Source organism: Anabrus simplex, chromosome 2 (genome assembly GCF_040414725.1).
Source record: "Anabrus simplex isolate iqAnaSimp1 chromosome 2, ASM4041472v1, whole genome shotgun sequence".
NCBI lineage: Eukaryota > Metazoa > Arthropoda > Insecta > Orthoptera > Tettigoniidae > Anabrus > Anabrus simplex.
In genome coordinates, this window is record NC_090266.1 from 675,574,170 (window position 1) to 675,598,731 (window position 24,562).

Below are 24,562 nucleotides of genomic sequence, written 5' to 3' on the forward strand. Positions count from 1 at the left end.
TATTATAACAACGTAGACTTTGCCAGGACCAACGAAAAATTACTTAGCTGACAAGCTCCTCCTTCATTAAAGTTCCATTCTGAGCAAGTTTTATTACATCATCATCATCATCATCATCATCATCATCATCATCATCATCATCATCATCATCATCAGCGCTTTTCTTGTGGCAGTATGCTACGGTACGCAGCACCTGACCCTTTTTCTCGAAAACAAAACACCAGTTGGATATTATTTTAATATTCTTATCACAATTTCTATGAAGTGATGGTGCATGGCTTAAAATCAAGCTTATTTGTCTGCTTTTGTTTTGTTTCTATACGTATAATGTGTATGAGCACATGACCGAAGTTCCTGTGAACTGTCGTCCTAAAATTATCATTCTTGTCCTATCAACCATTTCATGTTGTCAGTCCGGAGTTTAAAAAATGATATAGTCTTCATCTTGCTCTTTCTTGTCTTTTCTGATTTTCCGCTAGTGGAATATAATAGAGTAGGGGGTTGGTTTCCTCACCCTCCAGCAAGCAAACTGTTCTTGCCAAGTAAGTAGTAAATAGCCTCACCAGTTCTGGATGAGGTACTTTATTTCATAATTCATCTGGGGTTGATGTATGTTTAAATTTAATTGTATTAGTTCTTTTCATATAAATTGAAAAGCTCAAAACACTTGGTTTGTGCTGTAGAGGCAAGCAAGTTCATAGGTTGAATAGTAGGAACAATGGGTGCACGTGTTTCACAAGTTAGAGAAGTGAAATGAATTAAATAAAAGAGAGCTTTTGAAGTATATCTTGAACCTCCAAATAGCGACTCAAGTGAATGTGAAGAAAACATCACAAGTACTGGTAGTTTTACTGCAATTCAGAAGGGAATTAATTCTGACATGTTGGGCCAAATTGTTGGAGAGTAACTCCCAAATATGACTTCATTCTGAGAAATGAGTGGCTTTATTCAAAACATAACATGTTAGGTTATAAGAAATTTTGAACCGCTTAGACTGGTTCTGATGGTTTGGTCAGCGTCCGCTTCGAACACTAGCGTTGTGCCACATCCTGGGAACCATCTGGTGGCGAATGAAAGTACCATTTCCACTTCTATTATAACGTCTAAATTCAAAGAGTCATTGTTTAAGAAGCCTTTCTCGTGGACAGTCGAGATTTCTTCTGAGGACGCAGAGCACAGTTCTCTGCGGAACGTAAAGAATTTCACCTTATTTTCTTGACACGGCATACACCCAAAAGCCTATACAGTATAATGTCTACAAAAATTATCATGCATGTTTCTCCTAGCACTACTCTTGCCCCGCCCACACCACCTCCATCCCCCCTCTGCTTCGCCTCAAGAATTCTTTTTTTAGACTCTTCATTCAAACTTGACGAACATCATTTTATAATTACTAGAAATTAGTCCTTCAGGACTGAGCATTTCAACTTGTGGTATTTAGATTCTTCCAGAAAGCTGTACACCGTCATTTATGAGAGATATTCTCCACTATTGGAATCCCACATTTCAACTAGTCTTCTATATGTAAATTATAATTCTGTTCAATAATAGACTATTTCAATGTGATTTTTAACACAACTCCTGTACTATCAACATCAATAGAACTTCAAAAAAGTTTTAAGTGTATTACAGTGTATTGTACAATATTGGATTTCACTGAAGCATTGTCAAATACAGAGTCATTAAGGATTTTTAATGTGACTAACACAATTCAAGTACTATTATCAAACAAGTTTTTTTTTTTTATGTATTTAAATTATCAACAGTATAGTGTAAGCACTATATTTTACTAAAACATTGTTAAATAGATAGTCACCCAGTGTTTTTAAGACCACAGAGGGGTTGTAATTTCCCACTTCAATATGTAGAACAGTGTCATTTTAATGATGTGTTGTTCAGTCTTGTATTTTATGTAGATGAAGATATCCCATAGAGGGATGAAACCAGTACTACAATTTTAATATGTTTTGTTGACTTAGTGATCTAAATGCATTATGAATTGTATTGAAAATGTGGTTTAATACATCTCTCAATAAGTGAATATTGATGTCAATACAGAATGTAACATGAAGTCTATCATATGCAATGATGTTCCTATGTCACAAATTCAAATCATTTACCTAGCTATAAATCATTCATTTATGGGAATCATTACTAATGCTAAAGAAATGTAACAAGAAATATATGATCAAGGATTCAACTTTCACCTGAGCGACACTTGGAAATTTTAATGGTATAATTGGAAACAGACTGTTGACATAAGGAAGCCTTAACACGATCAGTAGTTTGCTTTGTAAGTTATACATAATTATGAAAATCCCACGTTTCTGTGTTCATTTAACAGTTGAATAATCCTACTCTTATAATAATGAGAATTAGCAATGTATCTGCCAGAGGCATAAACTGAACTTTTCTTTCTACTTGTTTTACGTTGCAGCGAATCAGGCAGGTCTTATGGCGATTGTGGAAAGACAGGACTAGAAGAAAGTAGCCATGGCGTTAATTAACGTGCAAGCCCCAGCATTTGCCAGGTGTGAAAACTTGATACCATGCAAAACCATCTTCAGCGCTGCTTAACAGCAGGATTCAACCTTGATATCTCTCTCCCACCAATGAACTTTGAAATTTATTGAACATTTCCCTTCATAATTCATTCCAATTGCTTACTCCTCATCCTGTAAAATGAATATTTGCCCTAATTTGTCCTCTTGAATTCCAACTCTATGTTCATATTATGATCTTTTCTACTTTTAAAAGCTCCCCTCAAGCTTATTCATATACTTATGTCATTCCATGTCAACTCTCCACTGACAGCAAAAAACATACCACATGCAGAATTTATTAGTTTCATATCAGTGTTGATGATTTACGATGACAGTGAAAATTGAAAAGATTGCTCCTCCTAAACACTGGCTGCAGTAGCGAAAATTTCCCTGATCCTTGCTTCCACAGTATACTGAAAGTTGCTGGATTATTATATCCAGGCAATCATTACACACAAATATTCACAATCTTTCTTCTGGGTTTTGAATTCTTTTATCAATCGCCAACTCATCAAAGAACCTTTTGATGTGACTACATCTGGGTCTATTTTCCAGGAATTTGCAATTTCCTTCACTTCCTCTGAAATATAATTCTGAACCTGTTTCAACATTGAAGAAGCTGGCAGAATGTCGATAGATTTATCTTGCAAATATTTCAATGTGAATAACTGACCTCAAAACTGTCTTTGACATTGGTGATATTAGTTCATTTTGCATTTTAGGGCTTATATATTTTGTTCTGCTTTCTCATTGTCAATTGTTAACCCTCAGTACAAGACCACATAGAGCAACACTTAGATGATGTCCACTTTTAAAAGAAATTTTTTTTTTCATCATGACCACAGAATGGTATGTTGCAGCACACTAATTTTAATATTAGATTCAATATCCTGGATAAAATAGCCATAATTCTTTTATATTCCTCTTTAAAAAGAATGTGAAGCTACCAACTTGTTTTCCTTCCAGTGCTCATAAGTAAATAATGAAATGGCGTATGGCTTTTAGGGCCAGGATGTGTCCGAGGACTTTGGCTCGCCAGGTGCAGTTCTTTTGATTTGACGCCCGTAAGCGACCTATATGTCGTGACGAGGATGAAATGATGATGAAGACGACACATACACCCAGTCCCCTGTCAGAGGAATTAACCAATTATGGTTAAAATTCCCGACCCTGCCACGAATCGAACCCGGGACCCCTGAGATCAAAGGCCAGCACGCTAACCATTTAGCCATGGAGCCAGACAGTGCTCATATGTTAAACAAGATGAGAGACGAATCATCAATGTTTCATGTAACAGTACTTTTTATATATATATATATAACCCCCCCTCCATATTGTACCATAGCACCATGAATTATCAAAGATTTTGTTGCTCTCGTTGTCAAAAAGCCAACAAACATGACAATATACCTATTCGACAAAGTCGTTTGGAAAAGGACCTTACAGCTGGTGAGGTTCTGAATTAACAACTTTTATTTTCAAATCTTTACCCAACTCACCACTGTACCAGCCATTATCAGTGGTAATTATATTTTTTGTACTATCAGTTTCAAAATCACTCTGTGCTGAAATGTCACTAACACAAACATTGCACTCTATCTCTTGTGCTGCATTCTCACTTAAAGTTTCAATCAACACACCAGACATGGATTAATCACAAAATGCTACTAGAACCTGGCAAAGTATCTTCATCTACACTTTTAAAGAAGCAGTCATTTTTTGCAACTTATTAACAGATCCTTGCTTTTCAAACCCTCTAATGCATTTTTGGAAACAGCTTAAATAGTTGGATTTACTGGTACATGAACTCATAATATAAACTTATCCAAACATCACCAAGTCACCAACTGAACTGATCACAACCTACGGTGAAATACCATCCTGACCTGATTTTAAATGCAGGTCGGAGACTTCCCCCTGAATGATGCAATGCAATGTTGCAAACTAGTGGTAGCCAAAAGTCACCAAATTCCAAATTAAAATTTGCTAAATAGAATTAACTACCATAGTCCAGTTACAAATTATTTGTATGTTATTTAATAATTTAAACAACTTGTTAAGAAGGAAGCCATATTTTCCAGTGTTAACATAGTTAATGTAATTTTAACGCTTTTCAGTCTGTTGAAAACATTAATTATAACACATGACATACCTGTAAAAAACAAAATATACATTCTCTTAAACAAAGAATGACATGTTGTCTTCTATAAGAACATCCTCAGATTCTACCAAATCACATTAAATCATGTGTATATATGTACAACATTATTTACACTGCATAAACTTGTCAATGATTGTGAGTTGACAATATTATGAACAAGAAATAATCATCATCATCATCATCATCATCATCCTCTTCTTTGGCTCTACAGTTCATTGTGAACCTTGGCCTCTTCAACAACTTTCTGCCAGTTATTTCAATCCAGCGCTAAAGCTTCCCAATATCTCTAGCCCATTTGCCAAAGGTCTTCAATGACTCCATCCATCCATCCATCTGGTTCTCGGTCAACCACGTCCTCTCTGCCCCCTGGATTTCCATTTAATATATTTTTAGGTACTTCCATATTACTCATCTGTGCTACGTTCCTGGCTGATTCCACTATTCTTCTAATAACTAGATCTTTATAAATGGTGTACAATTCATATGTGTGCCTCCTCCTCCACTTTCCTCTTTCACAAACTGGGCCGATGATAGCTCGAAGTATCTTTCCTTCGAAGGCATCCTGCATTCCGGTATCTTCAGCTATTAATGGCTAAGTTTCCAAGGCTTGTGTAAGCACAGGTCTTAAGTGTTTTGTAGATAGTTAATTTGGTGATACGAGTCACGAGCCTTGAGGGAAGAAGCCTTATTAAAGCAAAATAGGCTCTGTTAGCTACTATTAATCTCCTTTTAATTTGATAGGGGTATCATCTCAAATGTGCAATTGCCCACAGCTATTGAGACTGGTTTGTTTTCCTTACACGAGTGCCTAGCAGCCATATATTTAATTTTCTGCTGGTTGAAGTTCAGACCCATTTCCTTACTGGCCTCATCAAGAGCGCTGAATGTATCTACCATTGTCTTTCAAGTTCTTGCCACTATATCCGTCATCAGCATAGGCAAGTATCTGCACTGATCTGACGAAAATAGTTCCTCTGTTTGGGAGGTTTGAATCTCTCATCACCTCCTCTAAGGCAACATTAAAAAGGAGACATGCCAGTGTATCTCCTTGCGATACCCCATTTTGAATATCATATTTACGTGTGTATAGGCCGCTCACGTGTATAAGCTGCAACTGAACGTTGAGACATTTGTGGGGATTACTTTTTTCTGGATTCCGCTGTAGACTGAAAGTACGTAGCTTCGTTCTGGAAAATGTGGCAATGTTGTACATTAGAGTTCAACGCTCGCCTAACGGTATCAGGTACAGCCTTAGTTGAGGGGCCGAGGGTAGTGAAAGTACAGTACCTAGCAGCATTCATTCTTTGCACAGTAGTTGACTGCTGTAAATTTAGGAACATGGGTCGGGTCATGTCAGAGCAAGCTGCACTTCGAAATTTAAATTACAAGAGGGGTGTTGTTATTTTTTTTTGCTTTACATCGTACCAACACAGATAGGTCTTATGGTGATGAAGGGACAGGAAAGGCCTAGGAGTGGGAAGGAAGTGACCGTGGCCTTAACCCTTTCCCGCCCGCATTTTCACTCCGCTTATCCCCAGGTTTCAACCTATTATTTAGCAAAAACTGAAACAGACCGTATTGTTTCAGAAAAAGTTAAATACAGTAAAAACTATTGATCACAATGCATTCAAATTTTCAATAACATCACAAAATATATCATCACATCCATTTCTCTGTTTATTGAGTCATAATGTGTTTTTCACATACACACACACACACACACACCCCCTCCTCGTGATACTCGACACAGAGACAGTCTGCATTTGTCACATTCCCATGTTGTATGAATCCCTCAAAACCAATTATCACGTGATTTTGGAAGTGGAATGATGCCCATGTATGTAAGATTTTATTTCATCTGGGCAAGGGTCTTCCTCATCTGTTTTTATCTTACCGGAATGCGACTGTTTGAAGGCTGCATTGTCATATGCGCAATAGGCTATGTCACTGAATAGTTTTTCTCCTCCTAACATACGTAAAAAAACAATCTCTTTCCGAATTATGGTTCAATATCATCCATTTAATCATTCGGAGTAACGAAACTTAATATTTGTGTTACCAGAATTGCCGTGGCATCGCCATCAGGTCCGATTTATCGATATTCGTTTTCATTCATATCACTGTTATCACTAAAATTATCTTCGTTGATACATTATTCACTCATTAAAAATTCACCTGCACCCCTACTCAAGGATTCTGTGTCATTTTTTACGCCCATATTCAGCTCAGTTTCAATATACGCGATATTCAATCCCGCCATGTTTACGAACGAAACAGCTGACCCGCGCTCACGGAGGTTCAAGACCGTTGCCTAGGCAACGTCAAGACAGATTATCTCTCTTCCTTTATTCCCTAAGACTTGCAGATTGCACTGCGTGTTCATAAATGCCTTATAAACACTTCAATGATGAGAAAAATAAAAAACTATCGCACAGATCGCAGACGAATGCAGATAATGCAGCCGGGCGCTTTCGGGCGCTAAGGACCGGAAGGCTAAATGAACAGTTGAGCGCTTTTGGGCAGGGCCGAAAAGGGTTAAGGTACAGCCCCAGCATTTGCCTGATGTGAAAATTGGAAAACACGGAAAACCATCTTCAGGGCTGCCAACAAACTGGTTCGAACCCACTATCTCCCGGATGCAAGCTCACAGCTGCGCGACCCTAACCGCACGGCCAACTCACCCAGTCAAGTGGTTTGTTACGCTGAAGAGAATGGTAATAGGGAAGTGGGAAGGAAGTTTGATGGTAATGAAAAGAACATGCAGTACTGGATTTTAAGTAAAGATAGACTTTAAAAACCTCACAGAATCTGCAGCATTTCACAGGAAAAAAGCATAATATCCAGAACTGGTAAACAATCTTATGGAGTATGTATGTAGAACATGAGCAGACAAAAAATTGCTGAAAGAATGGAAAGTCCTGAAAATCAATTTAAAGCAAGTTACAGTTGGGTAAGGCGTTTTATGGCACAACATAAGTTGGTGATTCGCAGGAAAACTTCAATGGCTCAGCGTATGCCGAAACGTACCAGGAGAAACTGCTCGCATTTCACTGATGTCTTCAATTTAAGGAAGATGCAAACTACAGCATGGGAGGAATAGGAAATGCTGACAAAACACCTGTATTTTTTTAAATGCATGGGGAAACTGTAGACAACAAAGCAGACAAAAAAAAAAAAAAAAAAAAAAAAAAAAAAAATTAAGTAAGAACTGCAGGAGCAGAAAAACAGCGTTGTACTGAAATGTTGTGCATCACTGCTGAAGGAGACAAACTACAGCCTTCTGAAATGTTTAAGCGAAAAACAATGCCAAAGAAAAAGCTGCCTCCAGGGATGCAAGTGAGAGTGCAGGAAAAGGGTGGATGTACGCACATTTGTACATGGACTGGTTAAAAACAGTGTGGTTTCATCATCCTGATGCTCTGTTACATCGGCAATCCATGTTGGTTATTTGACAGCTACCGTGATCACTTGACAGAGAATGTGAAAAAGATGAGAAAACAGTGATGTCACATGGTTGTGATTCCTGATGGAACGACAGAAATACTGCAACCCTAGATGTCTTCATTAATCGGCACCTTAAGGCATATTTATGGCATTTCTACTGTGAATGGAGGTGCAATTTTAAGGGAATAACACCGAGTGGACGACTCAAGAAGCCTTCAATTTATCAAATGTATGGATGGATCCTGGATGCGTGGAAATTAATCATAGCAGAGATGGTAGCCAAGATCTTAAAAACAACATAAATTTCCAATGCAATGGACGGGACCAAAGAGGACACAGTGTGGGGTGCATCATCTGACTGTGGCAGTGACAGTGATAAAGGGTCAAGTGATGATGAATAGGTACCTTCAACTATTTTAATCACGTTTAGATACAATAGGTTGCAAGGTATGCAGATACTAATGTTTTACACTAAAGTGTCCTGAACTAAAGGTACTGTATTTAATTTTTAAATTCCAAGTACAAGCTGCACCCCACTTTAATCTACCTATTTTTAGTAATAAAAGTGCAGCCTATAAGTGTAAATACAGCATTTAATGTCTCAAACAATATTCCTCCAATTCTTATACTGCTTCTTGTCTCACTCACTGTCATTCTCACCAGCCTTACAAATTTTCCAGGAATTCCCAGTTCAATCATAGTATTAATACGGTTGCTGTCCATACAATCAAACGCTGCTTTGTAATCAATGAAGAGGTGATGAACGCCAATCACAAATTTGATTGCTTCTCTAAAATTTGCCTTAGGTTGAAAATCTAGGCTATAGTCTATACTTTTCCAGGATAAATCTACATTGATATGACCCCATCTCTCTCCGAACAATTGGGTGAAGATAGTCAAACAGTACGTTGGAGAATACTTTTTATCCCAAGTTAAACAATGTAACTCCTCAACTGTCACCTAACTTATAGAAATGTTTCTGTAAATTAATAATGTGACAGTTGAGGAATACTACACTCATTATTTGTTATTTCTAGTTCATAATTTCACCAACTCACAATCACTGACGAGTTTACGCAACGTAAACAATATTGTATATATATGCACATGATTTAAAATCATTAGATAGAATCTGAGGATGTTCTTGTAAAACGAAACATGTCATTATTTGTTTAATAGTGTGTATATTTTTACAGGTATGTTACGTGTGTTATAATTAGTATTTTCAACAGACGTAAAAGCTTATCAGATGTAAGGCTTTTCAGGCGTTTGCTCTATTAACCAGCGTTTCGTCTTAGGTCTGACACTAGACTCGTCAGAGTGGGATGTGTCAGACCCTACCCCCACTGACGCTGGGTGTATGCAGGGAGCTTATCAGAAGCCTATTTATGAGGCACAGTCTGATAACTGCATATGGGAGATAAATCTCCACAATGGAATTATTGCCCGCCTAGCAATTCCGAATTGAAAATTCTAAATTCCCATGGAGGGAATTAGATATTTTTCACCAACAGAGCATGTCAAAAACATCTAATTCCCTCCATGGGAATTTAGAATTTTCCATTCGGAATTGCTAGGCGGGCAATAATTCCATTGTGGAGATTTATCTCCCATATGCAGTTATCAGACTGTGCCTCATAAATAGGCTTCTGATAAGCTCCCTGCATACACCCAGCGTCAATGGGTAGGGTCTGACACATCCCACTCTGACGAGTCTAGTGTCAGACCTAATACGAAGTGCTGGTTAATAGAGCAAACGCCTGAAAAGCCTTACATCTGATATGTTTTTGACATGCTCTATTGGTGAAAAATATCTAATTTCCTCCATGGGAATTTAGAATTTTCCATTAGACGTAAAAGCATCAAGCTTTCATTAATTTAAAAAATGTAATTCACGTACCTAGTTAGAGGACAAAAAAAATTTTAATTTTCAGGCTCCTCCACAACAGACGACAAAGGTTCTGAAAGATCTGTACCGGGCTGTGTGCACGCTGATGTATATCAATTTTATGCACAATTTTTCTATATGTTTGTACGAATAACACGTGTTTTCCTAAAACCCTCAATGCATTCTTGCAATGTAGAATTGCTGAAACAGTTGAACACTTGTGAGGACTCATTAGCTTTGTACATATCCTGAGTTTCCCATAACGCACACATTTAATTCACTAACACTTCTAATAATAATTAAGAGCACTGTCACTACAACTACAAACAATATAGGAGTACTATGGTATATTCTAACACTTATCGTCTTAAAACCAGACTGTTACTATATGAGGCTAGAAGAAGGCTACTAAGTACTAACTTCACCAAAGTCCCTTGACTTAGTGTGGTGAGACTTGATTTGGGAGATTGGCTGTTGATGAGACTAAAAGAGAATGGTATACATTATCTACTGTATCTCCAAGTAGTGCAGTTAACTGGGAGGTGTTCACACGTTACCAATTAATTTATGATATATTCGACAATGTGTAATTCTAAACAACAAAATAATTCCCTATAAGGCTTATAATTGCATACAAACTAGGAAATGAATCTATAATAATATTATTTGCTTTATGTGCAACTAACAACTTTTACGGTTTTTGGAGATACCAAGGTGCTGGAATTTAGTCCCGCAGAAGTTCTTTTGTGTGCCAGTAAATTTACCGACATGAGGCTGATGCATTTGAGCACCTTCAAATATCACCGGACTGAGCCACGATTAAATCTGCTAAGTTTGGGTCAGAAGGCCAGCGCCTCAACTGCCTGAGCCACTCAGCTTCGCAGGAACTGAATCTGATCTGGTCAGAACATCCAAATGTTGTCATCAACTCATCAATCTCATCACAGGGAAATTAAAATTACCTATCTCCATTCCCTTAAAGGAAATGGTCTCTGATAAGCCTTCTGAAAATAATATGAGGTCACGCTCCACACGTATGAATGAGTTGTGCATTCAGATGCCATTATTAGCAAGTTCATATATATATATATATATATATATATATATATTGCATCACATGCCCACAAGATTATGCGAAGCGCAAAGCTAGTGCTGACTAGCCTACTTGACTCTCCATATTAATCAAGTCATTAAAAAAAATTAACCAGAATTGTCTCTTAATGGCTCCTAAAATTGCCAGAAAAGCCACTAGTCTCTATCTTTAAAATTCTGATGCTAAATAACTTCAAGAAAACTTGTTGCTTTGTTCACTGATTACAAAGCAGCATTTGATAGTATCGACAGAAACTGTATCGTGCTCTGATTGAACTGCGAAGACAAGAAGACTTCAAGAAGACTAGCAACTTTTTGCTAGAGCTGGCAACACTGATGTAATGCAATCAAGAGTGAGTTTCGAGTTCAACAGGAGGGGAGAGATGATGTAATAAGAGCCAACAACCTACAATGAATAGGTGAATTACCGCAGGAGACCTTGTAACTCTTACTGACAACCAGGTTCATTGGGTTGATATATTTGTGCTTGTGCATGCATGTTCCATCTCATCCCAGACCAGCCTGGCTGTCACTAAATACACAGATCGGGGATTCACCAAACTGCATCAACCCTGTATCATATCAGTATCTGCAACGTTCTAATTGAGAGTTACATCGTTGCAATGTGAATCACACCTGTAAGTACATGCCATTTAAATGTTACATGAAAACAAAACAATACTTTCTTTACATTGCATAATGTAATTTGGCACAGAACACGCTCACTGGTTTCATTTCAAATATAAATGAAATTACGCATCCAGAATGGCTTTGAGGGGGGATCCCCCACACAGCAGGTCCTGTGGGCCCATTAGTTACGCCCATGCATCTGCACCATCTACATCGACTGCAGAGCTGGGTATGCAACATCTGATTATAAATGCATTGGGGAAAGCTGTAAAGCGTTTACCAGTAAGTCCGCAAAAGACACGGGAGGTTGTTTCTGTGTTGAGTGCAAAATCTGGTGCAAGTTCATCTACCTCCGGCAAGCACAGGAAGTCTTCACATCCTAATCACGAAATTCTTGAATTTCTCAACCGGGGTGATATCAGCTGGCCATCCGCTTGAGCAAGACATTTTATCTCTGTAAAGGACAGTTCTAGACAAATATGAAAACAGCAGAAACAATTAATGTGTGTCACAATGCAAGAGGCATATGAACTTTTGAAACAAGAATACACACATCACACAATCAGTCAGCCTTCTTATTGTGAACTTCAACCAAAGTACATTTATCAGCATCACCAAACTCCAAGAAATTTGTGCCCTGCAAGCAACATGAAAATATCCATCTGTTGACTGACGCTTTAAATAAAGGAAGTAACATTCCTAGAAAATTGAGCAAATTTCCTTTTTCTTTGGCATGTGATGACTAACGAACATCATACGCTCCTGGTGGAGCACAGACATCGGTGAAGCGGGAATGGTGAATGTAACACTTGCTCTAAAAATATTTTAAAATATTCACTGACCAAGGAGAACACTTGATATGGAGTAGAGTGGTACCAGTAGAAAGTGATGCTGAAAACCATGTATCTTGAACTCAAGAATCTGGCACAGTTCAAGAGTGTTTTGCTAAACTAGTAAAACAGTGTCCCTTCTTTATGAAACACATGTATGAAGAGAATGCAAAGCAAAAGGTTCAAGGTACAGAAAATACAAATGATAAACTTTAATGGTTTTGCAAGTGGGTTTTGTAGAGAGTTTCACTACTCTTCCAAAAGATGAAATTCAGAGTTGTTAATGACATCATCATCAAATTGTAACATTTACTGCTGTTGCGTGGTTTGTGGGAGGAAATTGTGCGTCATATCCAATTATATCTGACACCATATGAAGCATGACAAATATGCCACGTACTCCTTTTTAAAAACAGTATTGACAGACATCAACGAAAAAAGACCAGAAATCACGGCAGTGTCTACCTTACTGGATGGGGCGGTGAGTCAGTTTAAGCTAAGCTTCATGTACACAAACGTAGGTTTTTTTTAAAATTTCTGGAATTAATGTAACTTGCTATTTTTTTTAATGTCTGGTCACAGAAAAGGTGTAATTTATAAAAACATATTTCCTTTTTCCTTTATTAAGTGTACAATGTGTTTGTACCAGTATCTATAATTATACACATTATTATTATTATTATTATTATTATTATTATTGGCAGGGAGGAAGGAAGCTTGTAGTTTTACGAGACCAATAATCTTGCGACCATAAGCCAAGGGACCTCCTTTTCAGGTGGAATCCGAACCACCAGATGAGACTTTCACCTCAAAAATCACAAATGCATTAATCGGAATTCAAACCCAGTCCGCCTTGGTGGTTGCAAGCATCTTGATCACTATGCCATCATGCCCTTTCTTTATTATTGCTTGCTACTATATTTATTATTACAAGTTGCTTTACGTCGCACCGACACAGATCTTATGGTGACGATGGGATACGAAAGGCCTAGGAGTGGGAAGGAATCAGCCGTGGCCTTAATTAAGGTACAGCCCCAACATTTGCCTGATGTGAAAATGGGAAACCACAGAAAACGATCTTCAGGGCTGCCGACAGTGGGGCTCAAACTCACTATCTCCCGAATGCAAGCTCACAGCTGCGCGCCCCTAACCACACGGCCAACTCGCCCAGTACTACTATATTAAATATATATTTTATCATTCAGTGATTGTATCTGATGCAGAGTTTAAAGATTTATTTAACCGGCATGCCATGCGTCATAGCACTGATTCAGTGTGTAATTCCACGACACTAGTCTTTAACTATATTACACAGACATTATTCAACATAATTGTTTTTCACACAAAAATACCTTTGTCCTTCTTGTAAACAGTATGTTAAATTTGCAAATAAAATTGATTGCAATTTGCAGAAATCTGAATAATAATAATAATAATAATAATAATAATAATAATAATAATAATAATAATAATAATAATAATAACAACAACAACAACAACAACAACAACAATGGTATGTGAAGTTAAAAGTAAACACTGGCTGCTACATTTGAAATTTTATAAAATAGCATACATAAAGGTTACAACAAAGAAATCTGTGAAGGTTGTTTAGTATTACTTAGACATTATTGTGCATAAATCAATTTGTTTAGATGATAAGTTTCACAATATATGAGGGCTATATTTTTTTCAACCTCCGATCGGTCACGAAATTAAAACCACAGTGAGAATCCAATGAAGCGTTTTGCAGATGTGTTGCGCAGTGTCTCTAGTATGCCTGTTGACCACATCACCACACACTTGTCAGTTCTATGTGCGTAGCAAGCACTCAAACGTGCCTAGGACAATAGAGTCTCCCGCGAAGTGTGTGAAGTGCGTGCTGACATTATTTCTTCATACCAAGGGTTGCAAAGCGTACCTCGGGTGCAATGCTGCCGAAATTCATCGACAAATGAGTAATGTGTACGGTAAAACTTCCATGAGTGACAGCAAACTGCGGCAATGGTGCAGGAACTTCGAAGCAGGATGTATAGACATTTGTGATGCAGGCGGTGAGGGAAGGAACCGAGTGTCAGATGATGATCTTATTCAGCGAGTGGATCAGGCAATTTGAGAAAATTGCATTGCACCCCTCAGCATGAAGAAATTGAATGACAGAACGCACTTCACATTTGGCGGAAGACTATTGTCCTAGGCATATTTACATGCTCACTGTGTGCTCAGAACCGACAAGTGCGACGTGACGCAGTTGACAGGCATACTAGAGACACTGCGCAACACATCTGCACAATGTTTTGTCGGATTCTCACTGTGGTGTTAATTTCGGGACGCATCGGAGGTTGAAAAAAAAAAATATAGCCCTTGTATAAAAGAAATGTACAAAAGCACGCAACACGTGGAATCTGCCCTTTTACTGCATTTACAGGGGCTCTCGAAACACCCCTGTTTAATTTTAAGAAGATCCCCAGCAGTGATGGGTATTGTACAGTAAGTCTGATGTATTTAGAAGTACTGGTGAGGTAATAAAGTACCTCATCCAGCACTGGTGAAGCTTCTGGTTCTACTGTAGTCGAACTGAAAAAGTTATCTTTGTAATCACTTTTTTCTCAGTTTCTGCATTCATGAGACGTATAATGATTGCTAGAATGTAAGTATCAAAATTTTATTTCAAGAAGCAAAATACAACTAAAAATTAACTATTACAAGTAAGAATTACTGAGAAAGTATTTGTTATAAGAAACTTTGATTAATTTTACACAATTACTTCCCAACTCCAGAAATGGAAAAGTATAATTTGCAAGAATTAGGAATTTAGTGATACCCAAAAAAAGGAGAATTGGGATTTTCAGCCAGAGAAAGAATATACTCTGAACTATTCTGTAAAGAGCAGATCAGAGAGCCAAAGGAGGAGTTGGTATCACCATAAATGAAGCACAAAGTGCTAAAGTAACATTTTGGAAGGCTGTAAGCTCTGGAATTCTAAGAGTAGACCTTCAACTGTAGGAGAGAGCCTCCAGATATGTGCCCTGAATGGAGATAAAAAATTAACTTGAAAAGGTTAAATTCTATTGTAAACGTCATACCAAAAAAGACTGATTCCAACAGGAAGGGAGTGGTGAAGCAGCAGAAGATGGAGAATAGGTGTAGGCAGCAATTGTTATGAAGAAATAAAAAGATTAGAACAGAAGAAGATTGCATAAAGAGAAGTAGCATTGCCACATGAAATCATGCATAGCCTGACTGTTGGCCTCAACAAAGCTCTCCATAGTGCTGTAATATTGGTACTACACTCAATAAAATGATACATTTCTAAGTCATAACTATACCACGATTGTAGTTCGTATGTACAGGACATATAATACAACTGAGACAATACTAACTCAACCTGAAACCACTCATTTCTGCAAGTTATTGCAGATGCAGTCCACTGATTAGAAATACTTTGATGTATAAAATAAGAAAAATAAAAAAAAGAGTGCATGGTATTATATGTTTCTTCCAATTAATATTTTTTTCAGAATTAATTATAATCAAAATATAATTCACCTACCATGTAGATGGAACCACTGTGGATACCCACAACGAACATTATATCTATAGATTCAATATATCTACAGATTCAATTGTTTCCAAGAAAAGAGTACCTGAGAGAAACTTACACAATACTATATTCTCCTTCCTTCTTTTAGCAGCTGTACAATAATGCGGATATTATCTTACCTTTCAGGGTACATAATTTAGCGGATTTCTCATGGATAAATTTATCAGCAAGCAATTTATATCACACAGAACAAAATACTACTTAAACACTATATATAAAACATAAAGCAACTGACATAGAAACATACATCAGATTAGAAGGAATTATGGTTTTGTTTAAGGAAGAATTACACCTGAATAATTATATCACACAATGAAATACTTTTTAAAAAAAAATACCAAGCAAAGGGAAATTAGCTTCTTACATTCAGATGATGAAATGATAAAACAAGGAATGAATAAGAATATCAAATTAGAGCAGTATGGAATACAGTTTACTCACCAGTTATCATAAGAAATTCATTAAGTCTTTCAGAGCAGACCAGGTCATACATACCCAACAAATCATAACTTCTGAAATGAGTGCATTCTTTTGCTTAAAAATACAGACTAGATCATACTAATATTCTAAACTAATTTCTAAGGAACAGTAAAATTTCATCACTGTTGTACAGTCATTAACGAATTACATTGTGGCATCATTTAGACAATTCTGTACCAAAACAAATATGTTATCTCTCAAATATTGACAACTGGTAGGTCAAAGATAATAATTACTCATATCTGCTGGAAGTCCTATGAAAGAATACAGTCAATTAACAACCCAAATTGTACAAAATAGGTGAGAATTTCAATCAGATAAATATCCATGCAATTAAGCTGAAATTTTAAAAAAGGGAGAAAAAAATCAGGAATGTAATTAAGAATTAAGGCCTCAGATGAAAGTGGCTATATGCAATGTAATAATAAAATAAATCAATAAAACTCATATTGAGCCCCAAAACAAATGTTTGAAAAATGAAAAACTAATTCAGAGAGTGCACTGCATATCAATATTTTACTTCTACAGCAATAATACAAAGTAAACTTGGTGATAAAACCAAATTTAATATGCCAGAATATACAAAAATTGTTATCAAAACAAATGAAGGCAAAGGGATTGCAATACATCCCGCCAGAAGGAAAGAAGGAGTGTGGATAGTGCAAAAGGCAAGGGAATACTGCACAATATGAATAGAGTGGTATTTCTAGAGGAAATTCATGTCCAATAACAATCCCAAAACTGCTCCTACCGCTATATAATTTTATTGTAATTCCCAACCCCAGATATTGGAGTTTAGAATTGCTTACCATGAACAGTAAAACCAACAACAACTAAAAATAAATTTAGAAAACTGAATATCTCAATATACAAAACATAAATATGAATAAAAGTGTTTGATGGTGTCATTTTCTGTACCAATATTTCCCTGATGCAAAATTTCACCAATAGAATTATAATGTTCCAGAAAGAGATCAGTTAAATGTTTTTTTGAAATGCTAAGTAAAAGTAAAAAAAAAAAGTATTATGTCACAGATGTAAATTCATTGTCACTTAACCTGAATAAACAGCAGATATCCTACAACTTACTAACATGCAAATGAAGGTAGTGATAAACACTATATTGATGTTTTTAAAAAATAATTACATGTAAACAGCAAATAAACACCAATATCTTAGTGAAGGAATTAAATTATGCAAGTAACTTCTGTGTAACATGCTTAATGAAATACAAGCACATGAGTAAAAGTTTTGAAAAAGTTAGGAGGAGCTAAATATAATTAACAATTTTTCATCATCTTCTAATGGAAAGAATAAAATTATAATAAAGCAATCACAGTACAAGCAAAAAGAAACATCACAGAAGTAAACAAGATAGTGTTCATAATATTCTGAAAGTATTCGAAAAGAATGCAAGTGTCAGGTCTAGACTGAAGAAACCAGAAATTGTTGATATGAAACTAATTTTGTACTCTGAGAGAAAAGGTGAAACAAAAGAGGGAATCATACCCCAAGTCCTACAACCCGAGAAGACAAGTGCAACACAGACTGTCAATCATTTGCTAATTTGGAATTTCCAAGGAAATTAAAAGAGGCAGGAATGCAAAAGCAAAAAGGTTAAGAAAATGCAAGACATGGAGGACAGAACATAGTGAGAAAAAGAAAATTGGCATCAACTACAAGCAGAAAAGACCCAAGCAATTACATTTAAGAATGGAGTCGGAACCCTAACTGTACAACTAATGCTGGGGATTTTAATGAAAGAAAGAAATTACACTTTGATCCTCGCAAGGGGTTCCGTGCTAGCGAGGTTGCGTTCCCATTGGGGGGCACCCCAGGCCCTATCCCACTCATCGGGCTCGTGGGGGCTGAGGTGGGAAGACTCCCACCCTCAGGGTTCCCACTGCATTCTTTGCTTCCTGTAAACACACAAGGTGCAATCCACAATTCACTTACTTCTACTTCTTTAGGAATCAAACATAACCTCAGTGCCGTAAATATATATCAACAACTACTCTGATTCACAAATTGAAAATTAAAGGAATTAGGCAATTCATCTGTCAGCACTGCTTAAACTATGAGAGGGAAAAGGCTAGACAAAATTTAGCATGTGCTCAACAACAAAACTGGCTTCACCAAAGTTCTAATATTTCTAAACTGCAGGAACAATAACAGACAGGATTACTTCTAGCAACAGGTGATACTGATATTGTCTCAGACCAATGTTTTGGAATATTTAGGGAGTGCAAATTACATTTACTTAGTTAACATGTAAGCCCTTTAATACAATCAATGTACCCAAGGAATTCCTTACTTATATTTCCATCGTACTGACAACATTAAGAACTCTATAAACACTGAATGTTTCTGAGAATAAATTAAAAAACAAAAAAATTTACTATACATTTGGAACAACCTGCACCTTTGAGACAATCATGGCCCCAGTACAAATTTAAAAGACTTTAAATATAATCATACTACGATGTTAAGGAATTCCATGGGATGGGATGAGAAAAATGCTTCAAAACACAAAATGCAAGTAATACACACAACAAACTGCTGCAATGAGATGGATAGTATCTGCAATGGGTTATCAAAAATTCAGCATTACATTACATAAATACCTACGATGAAGTCTGAAGTTAACTGTACAAAATTACAGTTTATTGATTCAATCTTCAGGAATAAATTACAGCTTGTAGCTTTTCCATTTAAATGAAAGAGTAGGAATGACTAGAATATTACTGTTCATAAGTTTAGGCCGAGTATATTAAGTAAAGAAGGTAATGAAAAGTTCATAATAAAAGCTTCCTATTTCTTGAACACCACAGCAGAACACCTATTGTTTTATGCAGTACCCAAACAAAAGAACAAGATTTAAAAGAAAATCTTGTGCTGAATTAGATTTAAGACAATAAGTGTCCTGTTAAACATGTAACATTTCCATTTTCCCATACTTGGCTGGGAGTTTGAATAATGCCGAATGTTCCATGGACTAAAACAGGTTTATGAAGCTTTTCTGTAGACTAACTTTAGATGAAGTGGCAAAAGATCTGTAGAGGTCGATGCCACGAACAAATATCATTAAAAAAATACATATTTAAAAAAACTTTAGCTGAAGTGGTGTGGAAGAGGAGTAATAACTTTCATGTAGAAGGTGAACATGTTAACTATTACAACACTACTACTCAAGCAAATGCAAGATATTCTGGGACTCTAACCAAATGATCTGTGTACAAGTCATAACTGACACCACAAAGTGATCCAACAAAGGACTGAATAAAACCCTTAACAGCCCAGTGTGTCTATATACACATGTATGTAAGGTTTATTTCAATTGCTCAATTTCAATTTCTTGACATATTTTACGTTGGCATGCCTATGTAGATTTAAGGAAACTGTGATCTGTGCATCAGTTTCCTATAGACGTGCTATTTTCTTGCTTGGTGCATTGTTGTAACAGTACAATTCTTGATAGTTGTTTTCATCACAAGAATGATGGACATCAATGTTGAGTAAGTATATTATTGTACGGTCATATTACCTCTTTTGGAAGAATTTCGGCTTTGTAAGCCAAAGGACAGTATAACTAATGGACAGAGCATCACAGAGTAATATTTAGCCAGTCAGATATGTATTTAGGACCTCATGTTTTGCTACATGTCCATATGGACACGCTGGGCAGTTATGGAGTAAGGTTAATTTTTTGTGCTTTTTGATTGCATTCTTCACACGTAATGATTCTCTTATTTTAGGGCCTTTTCAAGAGCAGTACCCTCTGATCCGAGTGTTAAGGATGCCCTGGATGTACTCTTGCAAGACAGTAGTAGTGTTCCTGCCGCAGATGCAGTTTATATAGCACCACTGAATCCAGCTATTTTGACAGATGAAGATTCAGGTGATGAAGATGTCGGAGGCATCTAAACCTAAACACACGCAAGATTCTAGCTGATGCAGTGGTCAGTCTAGTAAACAAAGAAATTGAGTCTGAGCATAGAAAACTGAACAATCTGAACTAAAGTAGGGATAGGACAGGGACAGATGAGTCAAAGGGGGTATTTTGAACATTCACTGTGTAAACATGATGGCATTAGTGTGACAAATTGGAAAGATAACTTGATTGTTACCACAGCATCAGCCTATGTTGGTATACATTCTGTGTCTACGGTAAAAGGTATTCAACAAAGGAGAAAAGATCCATTCAAATTCATCGTCCTCACAACACTGGCGAATTTAACGGGGGTTCGGGAGGTGTAGACAGAATGAAAGAAAAATCTTGCTATGTACAGGATCAATATTTGAAACAAGAAGTGGTACTGGGCTTTGCTCTCATGGCTTACTGATATCTTTCTCCGCAATGCATGACAATTGAAGAAAGGAACAGGTGCAAAGCTTCCACAATTACATTTCCGACGAGAAATTGTGCAAGTGTACCTGACAAAATAAACGAATCCCACTAAAGGAACAGGAAGACCCTCCACTAGTGTACTAACATCGAAGTCGCATGTCCCAAGTGATGTAGATACAATGACTACAAGTACTATGTACAGAAAATGGACAAGAAGAGGAGATGTGCAAGAGTGTATTGTAAGAATAAAACATCAGTAGTATGCACTAAATGTGAAAAATGTGATGTAGGACTGTGTGTTGAGTGTTTTAAACTGTACAGTCTGCACCAGTGAATAAGATTTGTGAAGCTCATTGTTGTAATTTTGTAATGTGTGTGAAAACTCTTGATGTCTGTTGAAAATGCTTGTCTCCATAACTGCCCAGCATGTCCATATGGACACGTTGAGTTTACGACCCAGTATGAGGCAGAGAAATAAAATCTTGCTTTCCAACATTACTTTAGATGCTTATGAAACATATTCACCACAGAAATTAAAATAACCAGAAATTAAAATAATGTGGGCGGTTAAGGGTTAACTAGTAATACAGCCTTCTCTTTTTCTCTATTTAGAAATCAGATGAACTCAGAGGAATCCGAACAGAATAACAGCTTCAAAATATATTTACAACAACACTGATTCCAAAGGTATGTACATTGCAGATACTTTCCTACTCAACCCTGAAGATAAACTGCCAGTGTTAAAAGCAATCACATACTTAAATGTTAGTCAAACAATGAGCAAAAATTACACTCACAAAATCTTAGCAAAATCACACCTTATAATAATGTTACACCAAAAAAATACGTGCAAGCTTCATGTATATATTCCGTAAGGAAAAGTAGAGGGGAATTGAAGAATGCAATACGAAATGGATACAAAGATATATGCATTATTCTCAGTAGTATACCACTAGAAATGTATGAATTACTAGTCTGGATTAGGTTTAAGCATGTATCCTATCACAATACAATGATGAATTAATTTAAATTCAAGTTTATTTCAACCCCCACATGAAGCAGAATTAAATACGGAGTAATATACAAATTCAATTAGATGCAACTCACCTTGTACAGATGTTAGATATCATAAGCTTTTCATTAAAATACAAAGTCAGATAATAGGAGGGGGGTGGGGGAAATATTTTTATGATCAATTGTGTGTTCAATTAAATGCAGTGTTACCAACTTCAGGCCCCTTTATTCTATTAAACACCAAGCATGCCAAAAGCCATAATTTGATAACAGCAACACACAAGCTTCACTAACATGATCAACAAACAGAAGCAGCTACGATCAGCAAATTTACATGCACTCTCTGGTACTTCACTAATTTTATATTAAAATTGTACAGTATAAATTCCACAAAAAATGCATTACAGATGAAACCCACACGTGCATTGCACATCATGATGATCGAGTGGAAGAAACAGCAGTTGAATTTTCAATTGGCTTGGATCATTCTAGGTGCACAGCAGTCTGTAGCAAGCGAACTGCCTGCGAATTATACAAAAAGATGTGACCAAAACATTTCCTTGGAGTCTGTCCATGGTTTCTCAGAACTATATTTTGAAGATCCAGCTAAGTTAGTAAAGAGGACGTACAATCATCAATAAGCTTCACTTTCCAGATTTTCCAGATAAAGAGAAGAAACATTCTGAGGATTAAAAAAGTTTCTACCGTTATTTCAGAAATGCATAAATTTCATTACTCTTTAGCATAAGTTTTTAATTTATGATTCACGATGTTTCATTTGTTTTCTTCTTTTTTTTCAATAAGAATATTAACATGTTAAATTATTTAAAAATTAAACATTGAATTTTATGTATTAGGAGTAAAAATAATATCCCAAAAGCTTTGGACAAAATACACATGAATATACATCTGAAAAGAAGGTACTATTCTTCAGATTAGTTTAGTACCACAGGAAACATGATAAACATACTTCTAAATACCTAATAGAAGGTCCTAGGATGTTATTTCAAGAAGAGACTGTCTGAAGTAGCTAAAGTAACATCTAATTTTCCAAAAGAAAGGCTACAATCAAGTTATCAGTTGCCAGTACAAAAAGAAAGATTTCTTTGAAAGAATTTGAAAATGGATCAAAATATGTTCTTGCCGAAGTCTTAACGTTTAACTTTTCTTTTCCAATTTGATAATTTATTAAAGATCTGCAACATAGAACTGTCAATATATCCCTGTCCGGCTCCATGGCTAAATGGTTAGTGTGCTGGCCTTTGGTCACACGGGTCCCGGGTTCGATTCCCGGCAGGGTTGGGAATTTTAACCATAATTGGTTCATTTCGCTGGCATGGGGGCTGGGTGTATGTGACGTCTTCATCATCATTTCATCCTCATCACGATGTGCAGGTCGCCTACGGGAGTCAAATCAAAAGACCTGCATTTGGCGAGCCAAACTTGTCCTTGGACACTCCCAGCACTATAAGTCATACACCATTTCAATATGTCCCTTAGGATAAAAATTGCTCTAAGTTCTCCTTCCTCATTCTCAATTAATCTGAAAGACCAGTCACAAGTTACAAAGCTAAGGCCACATAAAAAAATACATATATGGGCTGTTGCTGTGTTTTTTTTTTTTTTTTTTTTTAAATCTCCGTTCCACTCTCTTCCATCTCCGAACAGGTCATGAAGGCACAAGCTTCCACTATCCAGAACCTCTTGTCAAGCTGGGACAGGGTGGCAAGCTCTTTGACCTCAGGAATTAATACTCATTTTTTTATGTAGGTATCATTAAATGATTGAACCTCAGGGCTATGTGCCCCACCAGCTCAGGGCTATGTGCCCCACCAGATGTTGAAATCTCAATTACAAAATTTTCAACTTCCTGATGGGCAATCAAACCCATGTACTTCCGGGTGAACCAAGCATGCATCTGCAGTGTTGGCAAGGCAGCACCTTTTGCAATAAGAAGTTTTAAGAATTGAGTTGTTGTTGTCACCATTTTAGAGGTGTGGGGCATTGATCCAAGAACTGGAAACGGTCCAAAGGAAGGCAACGCGACTTGTTTTGGGTGACTTCCAATAAAAGATTAGTGTTATGAAAATGTCACAAATGTTGGGCTGGGAAGACTTGGGAGTAAGGAGACTAGCTGCTCTACTAAGTGGTATGTTTTGAGCCATCAGGGTAGAGGTGGCATGCAATGGCATTAGTAGATGAATATGATGATGATGCTCGTTGTTTAAAGGGGCCTAACATCTAGGTCATCAGCCCGTAATGGTACGAAATGAGATGAAATGTTATGACAATTTTTAAAACCAGAATCCTCCACTGACCAGATTTGAAAACGTGAGGACAAAGAATGAATGGATATATGGATGGATATGAAGTTAAAACAATCAGTGGATCCGACCTGCAATACCCCACATTCCCAGAAACTAGCATTAAATAAATGTATTACTGACCAAGGGACTGCCTCTAAAGCACAATACTGAATCGATGATGCTTGTAGTCAAAATGGGTCCAAAATCCAGGTCATCGGCCCCTCA

General features: G+C 36.8%; 1 protein-coding gene across 9 annotated transcripts in view; it reads right to left on the reverse strand.

Annotated features, from left to right (window-relative positions):
- LOC136864355 (F-BAR domain only protein 2) overlaps positions 1-24,562 on the reverse strand; it is a 573,880-nt gene that overhangs the window by 273,168 nt on the left and 276,150 nt on the right. For 3 of the 9 annotated variants that reach the window (XM_067141241.2, XM_067141242.2, XM_067141240.2), the window contains exon 8: positions 18,445-18,588. The exons of the other annotated variants lie outside the window; for them this stretch is intronic. In XM_067141241.2, the coding sequence (XP_066997342.1) occupies positions 18,445-18,588 (144 nt within the window). The remainder of the gene's footprint in view (positions 1-18,444; positions 18,589-24,562) is intronic. 9 annotated transcript variants of the gene reach the window in all.